The sequence below is a fragment of the Microtus oregoni genome, unplaced genomic scaffold (assembly GCF_018167655.1).
Source record: "Microtus oregoni isolate MIOR12 unplaced genomic scaffold, Mior012 000014F_ref0000157, whole genome shotgun sequence".
In the NCBI taxonomy this organism is placed as follows: Eukaryota; Metazoa; Chordata; class Mammalia; order Rodentia; family Cricetidae; genus Microtus; species Microtus oregoni.
Genome location: NW_024543073.1, coordinates 32684962 through 32701136, shown reverse-complemented (window position 1 = coordinate 32701136; position 16175 = coordinate 32684962). Strand labels below are relative to the sequence as shown.

The following is a 16175-nucleotide window of genomic DNA, read 5'->3' as shown; positions in this document are numbered from 1 at the left end:
AACTCATTTGCAGTCTCAAATCAACTTTGGGGTACTTTTTGGTTGTTACTAGATATATGAATGTTATTTGAAACCTAGAGTTGCTTTAACATGTTTTTGTGTTAAATAAGAACCACAGCTCACACCTGAGTGCAGTTAATGTCGCACACATATGGCATTTGCTGTTCATGTTGTGTAACTGCCTTCCTGATGCTCAAAACAAAAGATCACAGCGCTACAATGGGACTCACTTTAAACAGAGAAATTACGAATCCACAGATGAGGAAAATGACTTTAAACATATTCTATGAAGAGGACATTTGTTTGCGTCATGAGGTGGAAATGACTCCATTCTGTCTTCCCTCAGCAAGAGTGCACAGGATATAAAACTGAATTTTCCATCACTGCCTGTGTCAGCAAATGACTGTGAAAGATTCAGGCATGCTGACCAAGGAATACGAATCCGCAAATGCAGAAGTACTAACAACGCTTTCGTGAATCATAAGAATCTACGATATTCTGTGTACTCACACTGCCTTCTAGGAAACCTGGAAGGCAACTTTTCATGTCACAGAATCTCCAGTTCTCAATAGAATTAAAAGCCAGTAAGAGGAGAGACAGGCGGACACTCCAGCAGTTACACATTGTTATAACTGATAACAACGGCTCTGGCACAAAGAGCCAATGGGGACGATGAGGTCAGAAAACCTCTACTAGGGATTCAAGATTTACTTAAGTACAAAGTTTCTTAAAAAAACAAAACAAAACAAATCTCCTCACCTAACCCCTCAAAAAATTCTCCTTAATTCAATCAAGAATTTTCAAAGATGTTTGATATTTGATTTTGTATCCTTTCATGGCAAAGATTCCCATGAAATTTTTATTATTTATATTCTATACAAAAGCTCTATGGGAGCAGCAGCTTGGGGATGACCACTGTAGGTGATTTCAGAGAGGCAGAAATACAAACTATTACTGGCTTCGCAACTTCAAAGTTATTAAATCTTAAGCACACAATGGAGGGAAAATGGGTCTCGCTACATTGACAGGAAACGGCCATTTTCATTAACTCTTTGTAAATATCATCTATTTTATTAAGCACTTTGAAGTCTCAGGATATCAGCCTGCTCACAAAGAATATTTCCCATAGTCCTTAGGACTTGCCTGGTCAAACATTGCTGCTCTCATTTTGTACTTTGGGAACCAAATGTGATCAACATTAACAAATTTACTTAGCTCCACAGAGTGCTCAATAGTAGGAAGAAGATTGCAGTTAGTCTCACTAGATGTAAAATTTGCCCGTGGTTCCTTCCAATATTACAAAAGAAGCACAGCTAAAAGGAAATCTGTCATAGCACAAAAGCAGGCAGGAAAGAACTTCAGAGAATACAGCACACAGCAAGTGGTGAGAACGGAAGGACAGATATTAATCTCTGAACTCCCAAAGCCATGACGGTACAAAGGGGTTGTAGAAGTGGGGAGGGTTAGCAGTAAATGCTGAGCAAAACGATGCATTCACCCAAGATTTTGTTGCTGTTTTTGTTTTTGTTTTGTTCTGTTTTTTGAGATAGGGTTTGTCTGTGTAGCCTTGGCTGTCCTAGAACTCATGCTGTAGACCAGATCACACTCAAATTCACAGAGATCTGCCTGCATCCGCCTCCCAAGTACTGGTATTAAAGGTGTTTGCAACCACCACCCAGCTTTAATCAAGTTTTAAATGCAATTTGGTTAGCATGGAAAGTAAATGTTTAATTTAAATTGTAATATACAGCAGCAACTTACAGAACAGATGCTGAGCATAAATTTGGTGTGTGGAAGAAGGTACATATGCTTTGAAAGAAACTATCAATAGCGGTCGTCACAAGAGGAGTGGAGGGATTTTGCTTCTTTTCCATCCCTCTGAACTTCTGCAGTTCATACCAAGAGCATGTAGCCATTTGTTTGTTTTACTTAATAAAAACATAAACATGGAAGAGACTCTGAGCTGGACTAACAGTGGGCTGATTGGGTAAGATGTTCCTTCTTCAAGTGTGTAGACACCACAGGGGCACAAATGAAGAAGAGACTAAGGTGACAGGAGTGAGAGGACACCACTGCACCCCAGGACTTCGAGGCTTCCCATGAGAACACAGTGGGAGAGGACACCACTGCACCCCAGGACATAGAGGCTTCCCATGAGAACACAGTGGGAGAGGACACCACTGCACCCCAGGACTTCGAGTCTTCCCATGAGAACACAGTGGGAGAGGACACCACTGCACCCCAGGACTTCAAGTCTTCCCACGAGAACACAGTGGGAGAGGGCACCACTGCACCCCAGGACTTCGAGGCTTCCCTCGAGAACACAGTGGGAGAGGGCACCACTGCACTCCAGGACTTAGAGGCTTCCCATGAGATACAGGCAAGACTTCATATTTTTCTAGAAGCTCTCACATAATTAAAAAAATACATTCTCTGTAAACTTGGGTTCATCATAATAGCTCTATATACTACACATGACTATAGATGAAAGACAATCTTAAAGATGAGACTGCAAAACCAATTCTCATCCACATGAAGCTGCACACTGAAGTGGAGGCAGAGAACTGATGGGAAAGGGGAGGAGCTGTCAAGAGCAGCACATCCAAAGGTTGACACTGCAAGAGAGAACCTGGGTGCTCTTCTCAGAGGCACAGGGGTGCGAGGGCAGCAGGAGCGGGCAGAAGGCAAAGATGACTAATGAGAAGCAGAAGGACAGCCGCGCTAAGAGCAGAGACAGTCCCCCTGAGTGCGTGCTACCTCACGTCTCTGCGGTGGATGCCTGAGGCGGGATCTCAATCGTGTCATCAAAGTGTCAACGGCTTTCAAAATGTAAGTCTCTAAGTTTGAGATTCTCTTTCACATATGTGACTATGGCGTGCATTTAACATGTTGGCTAGATGTTTGTAGATTTGACATTGTCTTAAAGACTTGCACTATCAATGTTTTGACTCATTGTGAAAGTTCTTCACACTTAGGATGGTAAAAATGCAAATTCAAAAGTAAACAGAAAATCCGACTCAGAGATAAAATGTATGTAGTGGCCGCAGAGAGGTTGGCATTAGGAATGACGCACTGATGTTTGGGGGTCTGGGTGACTCGAGCTGTTCAGGCAGTAGGGGAATGGGAAAGGTGCTTGGGACTGAATCTGCAATCAGACACCCTCCTTCCTCCCCTCTCCCTCTTTCCTTTTCTCCTCCCACTTCCTCTCTGTGCACATGAATTAAAGAAAACAGAAATAATATTGAACACTAGCATGTGAATTCCTAAACTATACTAGTCTGTGAAAAAGAAGAAAAAGTTACAGGAAATGGAGCCTGTCTGTACCTCATCAAAGAGAAGTGTCCCGTTCCAAGGACTGAGAGCATCTTTGGCCTTCTCTTCTAGAGCCCAGTGAAGAGAGACAGCTCCTTTTCCTCCTGGGGACCGGACGACTGACAGTGTCACATATGAATCCGGGTCATCGGACAAAAGGGATTCATCAACCGTTACCTGAAAAAAATAAAATCCAGTAAGGTGAACACATTAAAAAATGGAAGAGATAATCCATTGTTTGTGATCAATGTAGTTTTGAATTTAAAATTCTATTCATGATGTACCAACAGGTGGCAGGGAAAAGGCTTCTTCCAGACCCACTTCTCTGCTTTCCTAGATATTAGGCGACTTGATATTTCAAATTTCTCTTGCAATTAGGTGCAGCAAAGCAACTGCATTGTCAATAGGATATTGGTAGAAGAGATTGTAGCTGCTAGTCCACTCAAACTGCCCCACAATCCTCCACGTCTGCTCTTTTCCCATGTGTAGGAAAACAGAGAAGATGCTGAGCCTTTAAAAAGCTAGTAAGCAGAGATGGGAGGAACCCTATGCCTGGGGTGCCACTTGGAGCAAAGGGGTCCACAGCTAAAGAGAAAAATAGACACACTACTGTGAAACTCTTGCATAAAGAGGCTGAGACTTGGGGACTCTTTGTTATAGCATATAGGTTTCCCAAGTAATGCAGTTATAGACTATCTTCTGAATGGTCAGTCTTTTACCATCTTTGGACATTGAAATTTTTATTTAGTTGGTTGGCTCTATCAGAAGAGAAGGTATTTTAAAAACAATTTTGATTGGAGGGATGGAGAGAGAGTCCAAATTAATAAAATAGTTTTGAACATATAGTCTCTCCCTCTTTCTCCCTCTCCCCCTCTCTCTCATTCTTTAGATTTTTTTGAGTGTTCACTGTGCACGAGTGTGTGCATTCCTGTGTGTGAAAGCAGGTGTATGTGTCCCACTGTGCAGCACAGCAGTCAGAGGACACCCTGGGCACTGGTCCTGGTCTTCCACCTTGCTTGGGACAGGCTCTCTCTGTTGCTCTGCCACTGCATACACCAGGCTGGCTAACCAACAGACTTCCAGGACTTTTCTGCACACACCTCCACCTCTCCATGTGTTGCGATTTGAATGAGAATGGACCCTATAGGCTCATATATTTAAATATCTGGTCCCTAGTTAGTGGAACTGTTTGAGGAAGGATGAGGAGGTGTGGTCTTTTCAGAGAAGATGTGTCACTGGGAGGTTGGCTTCGAGGTTTCAAAACCTCATGCCAGGACCGGTTTCTATTTCTCTACCTCCAGCTTGTGGATTAGATATAAGTTCTCAGAAGCACCATGCCTGTCTGCCTGCTACCACATTACCACCGTGATGGGCAGGGACTCATCCTTGGGAATTACAAGCAAGTCTCCAACTTCTCTAAGTTTTTGTTTTGTTTTTTGCTTTTTCTTCTTTTCCTATTTTTGGTTTTGTTTTTTGTTTGTTTGTTTGTTTGTTTTGGTCATGGTGTCTCTTATCAGCTACAGAAAAATTACTAAGACACCATGACAGTACTGGGATTATAAATGTTTCTACTACAGATTTGACTTTTATGTATACTCCTGGCATTTGAATTCGGAGCCCCCATTGACTCCTCTCCTGAGCCACCTTCCCCCTTATTACAGAAAACTCACTATATGGATTTCCTAGCAGTAGAATTTCTTATTCTTAAGTTCTTATTAAAAGATCTGGTATGAGTGAATTATGTATGTTCACTTTACGCAGCAAAGGCCAAGGGAAATCCATACTACTCAGTTACACAGGTTTGAAATGTAACACAATGCTTTCCATTTTGAACACAGAAGCTTACCAAACAAACAGAACAAACAGAGTCTTGTTTTTGTGTTTGTTTGCCTGTTTTTTTTTCACTAGGCTCCATGTTATAATCAAGAAGAGAGATTTGGAAATAACTGGTATTTATTACGGTTTTATTGTGCTATTTTTTGCACAGTTCATTTTATTTAAGCCCCAGAGAAATCATAGAAATTCCAAGATCAGACACATACACATATTTGGATAAAAAGAGTTTCAAATCTAACTCAAGTGTTTTGCCTCCACACCAAGTACTGTTCATGTCACTCCATAGGCACCAGAAATATTTTATAACAATGAAGAAAGGGATGAATTATAAACAACTTGCATGAATATTTTCTGCTTAGCTTTGAATATGCATGTAATATCCCATGTCTATGTTCTTACACATTGCCCTTGTGAGCACTTCAATCTTGTCTGGTTTATATTAATAATCTTTTCTCAATGTTTTCGGTTTTCTTTCTAATCTGTCACCAATTAATACGACTCACTGTGCACAATATTATGTTTCACGTTCATACTGCAGAGTAAAACGCTTTGTGGTAAGAAAGACAGGATATGAGGAAAGCAAAGGCCAAGGACTGCGTGACAATCGGCACTAATTCTACCAAGAATAAAAGTATCAGCTGCACTTCTGAATGCAAATCCAATGTGTGCATATGTTACACACAGCAACTCATTCGAGCCTTGCAATTGTTTTGCGAAAAATTACAATAAGACATGGTTGTCTAATGTTACTTTTGGAGTAAGACAAATAGTAACTAGAGGCTCGTAGATAAATTCTCCAATCATGCTTAAGTGAGGTTTAGCATAATAATGTTAATAACAGCAGCTAAGATAAACTGTATGCTCAAGCTCAAAAAGTCTTTACTAACAGAAGAACTGAACAACAAACCATGAAATAATTCTTATCCATAAAATAAGGGGTGGCTTAAATACAGATTTCAGTGTACAAGTTCAAGTGCAATGATGTCACAAGCCAATGTGTTTTGTAAGCTTTCACCAGTTGAAGACTTAAGCAGCTAGCGCTGTTCAAGTTTTAAAAATTAAATTAAAATTAAAATTAAATTAAATTAAAAATAATCATGTGTACTAGAAGACGCCAAATAGTATATTACATATATGTCAATATTCCTAGAAATCTTATGTGATTGGAATTACCACAAAATAATAACGATGTTTACCTCAGAATACAGGATTATAGAAACACCATTCTCAAACATTTCCTGTCCTCTAGGTGTTAGCTTATTACAAGTCACTCAAGGATTTCTGCTTGATTCTTTCTCCAGGCAGAAAATGTTTTATATTTAACTTACAGTCTTCTCTTCGAATGCAAACACTCCAAGTGGAGAATCATTTGGTGGTATGGCAACAGTCACCACGACATCATCCCCTAGTCGGCCACCACCAGTCACACTTGTTAAGCCGATGCTGAATGTCTCCATGAGTTCAAATTCACTATCATCAATTATAGTTATTTCTATCAGAGCAGTGACCTAGGAAACACAGGAGAGGGGAGGAAGAGTTAGAGAAGGGGGTAGATGCAATATAGTAACAATGTTTCCTCTAATATATTTTAATTATTTTAGTTGAATGAAACAAAACACAGTAGAAAAGAAAATAACAGATTCTTCCACATTGTATCCATAATACACTTAAAATAATGTATATGTAGTACTTCAATGTTAGAAATTTAAGAGCTATTATTTTCAAGATAAATTACATATTTAATAAAATATAGGTTGTTCTATTAGTGATGTAAAGGTAATGAACTATTGAACAAATTTTCTAAATGGCATGCAGTTTCTAACAATCATCACACTAATATAAAACCCAGTATACATGATATTAATATTGCATGATAGGAAATGGGATCATAAAAGCAATCACTGTGTGTAGCAGAGACAGTTCAGTGATGGTCAGAACATATTGCTCTTTGAGAGAATCCAAGTTGGCTTCCAGCACCCAAGCCAGGTGATTTATAATCACCTGTAATTGCAAAGGATCTGATGCCCTAACTTGGTTTCCTCAGGAACCTCACACACGTGTACAAACCAGTAACACACTCATACAAACATGCATGACATTCACATCATTAACCACAAGGAAATATAAAACTATTTTGAGGTTTCATCTTAGTACAATCAGAATACCTATAATAAAGGAAAGCAAATAATGATAAATACTGGTGAGGATACAGGAAAAGAAGAATCATTTATACTATCTGTAGGTATGTAAGCTGGTTTACACACTATATAACTCAGTATGGAGATGCTTCAAAGAGCTAGAAAGAGCACGAACATATGACTCAGCTATACTAATGAGAATACACTTCAAAAACTCTATCTATATTATACTAAGGAGATACTCATGCATTCATATTCATTGTTAATCTAGTCACGAGAGCCAGGACATAGACCCTGTCTAGATAGCTATCAATGGATAGATAATGGAGATGTACAATACAAACGTGATGGAATTTTATTCATTGACAGAACTGGAATTATAAAACTTGTATGGAAATGGAACTAAAACTACACTGGGTGAAATTGCCCAGGTGTAGAAAGATGAGCTGTACAGTCTCTCTAACATGTGGGCTTGGTTCAGATTCTGAGTAGTGTGTTTAACCTGTAGTGCCTATAATAGAAGGCCAAGAGATAGAAAAGGACTGCTAAACAGTGGGGGGAGGGACCTGAAGGGAACAAGAAGAGAACACATAAAATTGTCAGGATGCAGAGACTGGAGGGGGGGGGATTTAAGAGCGAAAAGGCGTGGGGTGCAAAGAAGAAGGCATAAGAGAGAGGAGTAACCAATGCCAGAGCACATGAAAAACACTGAAAACCTGCTGGTTTGTAAGCTTATTAGATGGTATAACATTTTAAAAGGAATTGGAATTGAGATACCCAGAATAGGTGTCACCTCGAAGTCACCACAGGGTATTAAAAGTTCCAGTACCAGGTGGAGACTACCTTCCTTCAAATTGTTGGCTAGGGAGGTCTCTAAAACAATACAACCTGTGGTCACTGTTATTGGTTGTCCACCAGGACTTGATGGTATGAACTTATCGCTGAAGATGCCAGCCACACATTATAGATACAGAACACAGAAATCCAGCCACACACTGAAGACACAGAACACGGAAATCCAGCCACACACTGTAGACACCACAGAACATAGAAATCCTGCCACACACTGAAGACACAGAACACAGAAATCCAGCCACACACTGAGGACACAGAACACACAAAGCAAGCCTCCTCAAAGCAGGAAATCCCTGTCCTTCTGGCTAGCTTTCACAGTACCAGAGGTGCAAGGCGGAGGCCTTGGAAAGAAGAGCAGTCCTCAGTTCTGCCTTGAGGAAACCATGCTAACTGCAGAACTGACCCACAGTATTGTTCTGACTTGGTGACACAGGGCTGATTAGGACAGAACCAATCAACTTCCTCCTGATTAGATTTGAGGCACATTCCCAAGGGAGAAAGCCATGCCTGGTGGTGTCCACCTGTCCAAGAGCCTGCAGCTGTGGCCTGTGAGTAGAACATACTGCTATTCGCTAAAGAGACATTTAAACTGTTCCTAAATACCCACATGCACACCCATGACTTAGTTCTGTTCTCATCCAACAGCAAGAAGCTTCTTAAAACAACAGGCAGCTGCCAGTCAAAGACTCAGAACTGGTCAGAACAACAAAAACAGATGCTAATATAAGGTGCAGCCCTCTGTACATATGTATCTCCCTTTCCATGCTCAGGGAGCATCATGGATGAGCGGGAAGAAAGATCTTAAGAGCCAGAGGATCAAAAGGCATGCCACGGAATGATGCTGGGTATAGCATGGCTATTGTGCTCACAAACTCCCTAAAATGGGATCACTCACACAAGACCTGCACAAGATTAGGCCATGAACATTTCATCACAGATGGGAGAGGGACCAAAGTCCCAGCCCTCCCTGAGGCACTATTGGTAATTAATGGCTCCAGGGGAAGAGGCTGTCGCTTTCTTCAGTGGTGTTGCCAATGAAAAGTAACCCATGCTGAAGGAAATAACCTCCCACCCACGCTCATGCAAGCAACTTCAGCAAACTCGCTGTGTCACACACAGGACAAGATACAAAGTAACAGCAGGACTTAGTAAGGAAGAAAAGTTTCAGTGCACGGAGACTGAGACAGAGTAATGTGTATTATTTAATTATGTAACTAATTCGCTATATAAATTTATAACTACTCAGATTATAAATTAAAAATTAATAAATATAAAACAATATCAATTTATGAATACTAAAAAATAAAATAAATAGAGGACCTAAATCTGGGAAGAGACTAGTATATCAGGCATTTAAAAAAAATTGGTTAAGAACCTGTAGTCAATAATAAATGAGTTCTATTATTATCTACTACCTAACGTCTATTTCAATGGAAGAGAAGTTCAAAAGGAGCTAGGGTTCTTGTCTTTTAGAATTCTCTCTCTGTAGGAGGCAGAAAGAGTGTAAGAGCCAGAGATGATGCTAACTTCAAGGAAACAGTGGCTTCCAGGCGCAGCACGTTTGAACTCACAGAGATGGTGGCAGAATGCACAAGACCTACATAGGTTTAAGCCAGACAGAGGCCCAGAGCTGAAAGGGAGAAGTGGACACAGGCCCCTACCCCATCCAGGAAGCTATCTACAACTGAAACCTGCAGATAAAGGAAAAGTTAGTTTCCTCCAATGGAATTTTCCAGGGTAGATTTCCATGCTTCAGGTTAGGACCCCTGCAGATGAGAAGTTGGCCAACACAAAACAAACTCAGTGTGATTTGTCTCATTATGCTTTGGGCCTTTTTCCTCATATTAATCTTTTTCTTGTTTACTTTGGCTTCCATTTTTGTGCTTTTGTATGTGTTTCTTGATTTTTGTTTTTGGTTGTTTTTTAAAGAGAGGAAAGCATGTGGAATTAAGGTAGGGAGAACCTGGGAGGCACTGGAGAAGGGGAAGTGGGATTAAAATATATTGCACGCATTTTTTCATTAAAAACTATAAAAGAATTATCTTCCTGTAATTATTAATAGACTATATAGTAATTAATAATGATTAAGTTTCACTTGATAAAGAAGCAGACTAGAACGCATTTATCATTCACTAATGCGTGTTCACTTGGTGGATGCTCACAAATGCTTGAAGCAAAGCCAAAACTATCAATAAATCTGTTCATAACGAACATACTTGTCCATCTGCAAACTGAAGAATCCCCTGAGAGGGCTGAAAGTCTTCTGGGCCAGCACTGTCTGGTGCTGCTTTCCAGTGAACGTTCACGGTCTCAAAGCTTCCGGCCAGCCGGGTGACAGGAACTTGAAGAATATTCAAGGGTGGGGGCACTTCATGAGCAGTAACTACTCCACCAACACCCTTCAAAAAGAGCAGACATTGAAAGGCAGGCCAAGTTCAAAATTCTCCTAGTCAATAACTTGTTCAATATATTATTCTCACATGTATAAGAAGTGCTTAGAACTTACAGCAATATGGAATGAAAAACTTGTGTAATTGTGTAATATGTAATTCTGTGCTCGGCTCAGAGAACTAAAAATGATTCATAATACAAATTGAATACTTATCTTTGTATACATGTCTACAAACAAATCCAATTACTTTGCAAAAAATTGTAAAAGCACTGACCAAATCAGCAAGGATCAGCCTAACTTATAGTACTATATACTATATATGAGAAGTTGCATCTCACTCTGGCAACATGAAACGTGAAGATCCCTCTGGGATCATCATTTTCTGCAATCATTATCTCTGCTATTTCCATCCTTGGCCTCCGCACACGCGGTTGCTCCGCAGGGAAGTCGGGGTTCACCAAGTTCACTGCAGTGATGGTAACAATGAGGCCTTCCTCCAGTTCAGCAGCCTCATCCTGGAAAGTGGAAAGAGAAGATGTTTATGTGGTTGTTTGGCTCCTGAGATGATGCCAACTAGGCTGGTTTCAAGTCTGTGGGCCTGGGTGGCCCCACCACAATCTCTGTAGCAGCTGGAGCTGCAGGTATCTTCCTCCAGCTCCAACTGATATTTTTAAACAATATTCCATCTCCATTGTAAACCTGATACTTTTCAGCAAGCAACTAACTTGCTATACAGGACTGGCGCTTCTGTCACATAAACATGATTTCTTGCCATATTTTAATACATCCAATACATTCTTAGGGTGCCCTCAGCATCTTTGGTATCTTCAAGACCGATGATGACCTCTCAAAGGTACCACCGCTGCCTTAGCAAATGTTTGCAGTCCTGTCCCACAATTTTGACCTTACTCTATTAAAGACATCACACATATACAACATTCTGAAAGAAATTTAGGAAAATATGATAAATTTACAAGTATTTTAAAAGTGAAAATTAGGGCTGGAGAGATGGCTCAGAGGTTATTATTCTTCCAATAATCCTGAGTTCAGTTCCCAGCAACCACATGGTAGCTCACAGCCATCTGTAATGAGATCTGGTGCCCTCTTCTTGCCAGCAAGCATACAGACAGACAGAACACTGTATACATAATAAATAAATAAATCTTTTTTTAAGAAAAGTGAAAATTCTAGATATAAATCTAGGTATAAGCAAATATCAATTAACTTTGAAAAAATACTTTATTTGTATGAAAGTAATAGAAACTATCAAAATGTAGAAGCGACATACATAAATATAAAAGGACAGCTGATCCCTACCCTCTCCCCCGCTATGGGCTTTTCCTCTGGTCCTCTCGACAAGAAAGGTAACTGATAGCCACCAAAATTTCTAACAGGAATACAAATATTACTGCATCTACTTAACAACACATGATATGTTTACAGTGTCTGATATATACTGTCATTAACTGCACATGTTGTTATTTACAAACGTACTACTTAAACATTTTATGGCACTGCATATCAAACCCAGGGCCTTATCATGCTAGGCAAGCTCTTTAGCTCTGAACTGCAGCCCAGTCCTGATATCACATGTTACCACGGTGTTCTGAGCACCAAGATGGTACTAGCACCTCTGATTTTTGTCTCCTTTTTCATGTGTGTCTCCCTATTTGGTCCCTCTGTGTTTCTGCATCTCTAGCTCCCTCTCCTTCTTACACAAAGAATGGGAAAGGGAATGAGATGTAGGCAGCAAAAGTAGGACCTAAACCATCTAAATGTTCTTCTTATTGAAGTCATGCATCATCCAATAAAAATACCTAGACTTATTTGGTGATTTAAATCATTCCATTATTAAAGCAGTTACCCAATTATCTTTGTAGTGTGCACAACCAATCAGACACATAAGCAATCCAAATTCAGTACTTCAAATGCATCCGAATCATTCCTACTCTAAAACAAACACAATAAATACACTGCCTGTCATGTTTTCATATGATAATAAAATGTTTATTTTTATTTTTAACTATTAGGGAATTACAGTTTTATGATTTTAAATATCCTAGCTAATCTCATATATTTATTATAGCATATACTTACTGGCAAAATGGCAACCTCAGCATGAGTTTCTTTTACGTCTTCTTTCATTATTATCACTGAGTCTTGCAACACATAATCTTCATTCTCAGTAGCTTGATTATTGATGGGCAGTAAGAAGTTAGGTTTTGCTATCAAATGAATGGAAATGTCCCCAAATAGTCCTTTGTCTCGAATGACATGTAACTGAAGAACAGTGGTGTTCTCTAGGAGATAAACGTGCCTCAAGTTAGGGAGCTGTTCTGTGCTCTGCTAATGTTGTTCCAAGCACCTCGGTTGAACACACCGTGTCTAGACAGCTAAGGAAGCAGACATAACACAAGGACACCATCCTATGGAGAGTCCTATTTTGTCTCCATTGCCCCAAAAGCTGTGTTCAAAATCGCCATCCACTCCCGCCTTAATCTGCTTCAGTCTCTTTCCCCACTGCAGCCTCCAGTGTTTTACAGGGCACACACTGGAAGAAAGCCTGAGGGAGCCATATAGAAGTAAACTATGGGGGTACAACATAGGCGATAATTGCACAATCCTCAGAAATTTCTTGAAAATGAGTACCTAAAAACACATAATTAATCATTGGACGAGTGATTTTAATTTCTATAGTGAGGTGTCAGTCACAGGTTCAAAGTGTCTCCCAGAACCTCTTATTTTTCATTTCTTAGTTTAAAATAATTTGTTAAATAAAACATTAAAAATATTTATTAGTATTCTCATCAGTTTAAGCTTCTAATGATTGTGTGTATTATCAAAACAATAATGAAATTCCTACAAATTACTATGTTTATTGACTGAAACTGAACACATTATTTTATTAAAGTTTATATTTTTGGGTCTTGCACATTCAGATAGACAAAGGCCCAGAAATATAACTACATATCACATTTCCCATCAGCTCTGTGATGGAAAGGAATATGAAATCTGTACATTTTTATCTGAAATTTTTCAAGCCATTCTGAAAATTCATCTTAAATATATCTTATATATAACCTTTTATTTCGATAGGTTCATTGACCATAACCTATTGGAATGTTTATTCAGCAAAGGATGTGAGAAGTTAGTTAGGTGAACATTTCAGCTCTCTAAGGAGGTAAGGATTGGCCACAGCACACAGCACAGGGTGAAATCACTGCAGTTACTGTTCAAGGTCACATAATTAAAACCACAGCACCGGGTCCATCCACACTGTAGCTGACTGTTCCCTACACCAACCAAAAACACAGGGGAAATCTGGGTGTGGCAAGGGGAGAAGTAAAGAAACAATGAAAAGGGAGGTAAAAGCCAAAGCCTGCTGCGAAAGCAGCGTAGGAGTGACATCAAAGCATGCTCCTGGAAATTAGAAGTGCGTTAGTAACCATCACTGCAAAGTGACTCCATAATTATACAATTTAAACTATATTAAAAGAAATATGGCCTATCAAACTGAAGACACATGAAAAAGAAATTTCTATTCCTTTCAAATATTATAATCAAAATGTCCAAGAAACTTTTTATTAGAACTTAAGAAATCTTTACCAGGAATTACCTGTGGGCTCTGGCACCCTAGTGAAGAGAGAATCAGTATGCCAGCCAACCACGCCATAGGGCGAGTCACTGGGCAGGATGGTTAGCACGGACTTGCTTCTGTTCTCATCCACAGTAGCACCTTTTGATGGATCTTCAATACCCTCTGTGACAATCCGAGTGAGTGCCACAATCACAACCTCAGATAGCTCTGGCAGATCGTCCTCAAGAACAGTCAGAGTAATTGTAGACAGTGCCTGGTCCTCTGTGAATGAAATCTAAAAAGGAAAGAAAATATATATGTATATATATATACATATATATATATATATATAGCTTTGCTCATATTGGGATGAACATCATGCCATAAAAATGTCAATTACTTATTTTCTTTTAACATGACCACAATTTATAAACCAAAGATGATTCTGCAACGTAATATGATTTTACAAACGAATCAAATGTCTTTTATATTAAAACTAGAAGATTGTTTGAAAAAAGTAAAGCATTTCAAAAACTCGAGTTAATACTTGTAGCCAAATTGTCTTATCTTGGTGCCTGCTTTTCGTTATAATATAAAGGACACAGTCTCTCAGGAATATAGATAGATAGATAGATAGATAGATAGATAGATAGATAGATAGAATATGTAAATCTCTGGAAAATAAAAAACAAGTTTATATGTTTTTATCTACAAAGTTTTTGCCATAGTTGATCCTGCAGATGGATGCATCATGTATCAATGACTGCTGATTCAAGGGAGAAGAGGAAGAAGGCACAGATGGAAGTTACAACCTCCTCCTTTCTCTGCTCCCATTGTCTGGTGTCAGATTCAAATGTGCTGAAAGCATCTGATGTCCTTGCTGACCGGGATCTGTCCACTTCTAGATGCTATTCCTACACCATTCATCCTAATATCCATTTCCAAATCAATTACTGAAACTGTCATTGCAGGCTGAGGCCTCCAGCTCTCCTATGAGCCTAGTCCGTTTTATACAAATGAAATGTTATTGGGATGCAGTCAAACAGACTTGATTGAGCAGTCACTACCTGTAATAACTTCTCTATATTACCTGGTACAACTGTGCCACAAAAGCAAAGTAGGAAGAAAGAGGAGAAGAAGGAGAAGGAGAAGATGAAGATGAAGACGAAGAAAAAGAAGAAGCATAAAATCTGAAGCATTTATTATGTGACCCTTTACAAAAACAATCTGCTGACTCCTACACTACATAAAAATAACTCTTTCAAAAAGAATGTCAAGGAAACAGGCAATTATAAATTTCAAATCTTAATCATATTCACATAATAAACTAGAGAGATATAATTCAATGCACACAGAAACAGAGATACAGCTAGTAGTTTTTGTAATTTGCATAGAATTGAGTGTTAAATACAAAAGACTGCTAAGACATCCTTAACACACTGAAGTGCCCATCACCTTTGAAATGGTAAGAAACTAGAAATGTTGAACTGTTACACACTCTTTTTCCAGGATATAATTTCATAAAAAGCTCCTTTAAATAATTCTTCAAAAAAATATTGGGATAAAAGACTGACCTATGAAACCCCAGAAACACATGAGGTTGCCCTTCCCACAAATAGTTAACAAAAGGCTCTTTGTGAGTCAACTGTCCTGTTGGTCATTCTGATACATATTTGAAGCAGAGTATCAATGTTACACTAATCTGCAAGATGGATAATGTAATTCTCAGCCCAGACACCTTGATGAGCTCATCCTTCAACTAGTGGGAGCAGCACATTCTGTGTTTCCATCTGGAGACAGTCCTTAGCTTCCGCAAATGGTGTCAGTCAAGGTCGACCCCACCCAGAGGCACCCTAGGACCAGTAACAGCGGAAAACCAATGGATCAGGCCTGAAACTGGAATGGCAGCCAAGGACCAGCTTAGACACTGACCTCTCCCCCAGAATCCACGGAACTCAATCGCCTTTGGATCTGTTGGGCACTGAACACTAACGTGCTTGAGCCCACAGACCTCCAGAGAAACTGAGAATGCTAAGCACACAAGATTGTCTTTCCAATGGGAAAG

General features: G+C 39.4%; 1 protein-coding gene across 1 annotated transcript in view; it reads right to left on the bottom strand.

Moving 5' to 3' along the window:
- Nucleotides 1–16175, bottom strand: part of Adgrv1 (adhesion G protein-coupled receptor V1) — a 546438-nt gene that overhangs the window by 376828 nt on the left and 153435 nt on the right. The window contains exons 54-59 of the mRNA XM_041663490.1: nt 14150–14405; nt 12631–12833; nt 10872–11048; nt 10358–10540; nt 6477–6656; nt 3325–3489 (exon numbers count right to left, since the gene is read on the bottom strand). Coding sequence (XP_041519424.1) covers nt 3325–3489; nt 6477–6656; nt 10358–10540; nt 10872–11048; nt 12631–12833; nt 14150–14405 — 1164 coding nt within the window. The remainder of the gene's footprint in view (nt 1–3324; nt 3490–6476; nt 6657–10357; nt 10541–10871; nt 11049–12630; nt 12834–14149; nt 14406–16175) is intronic.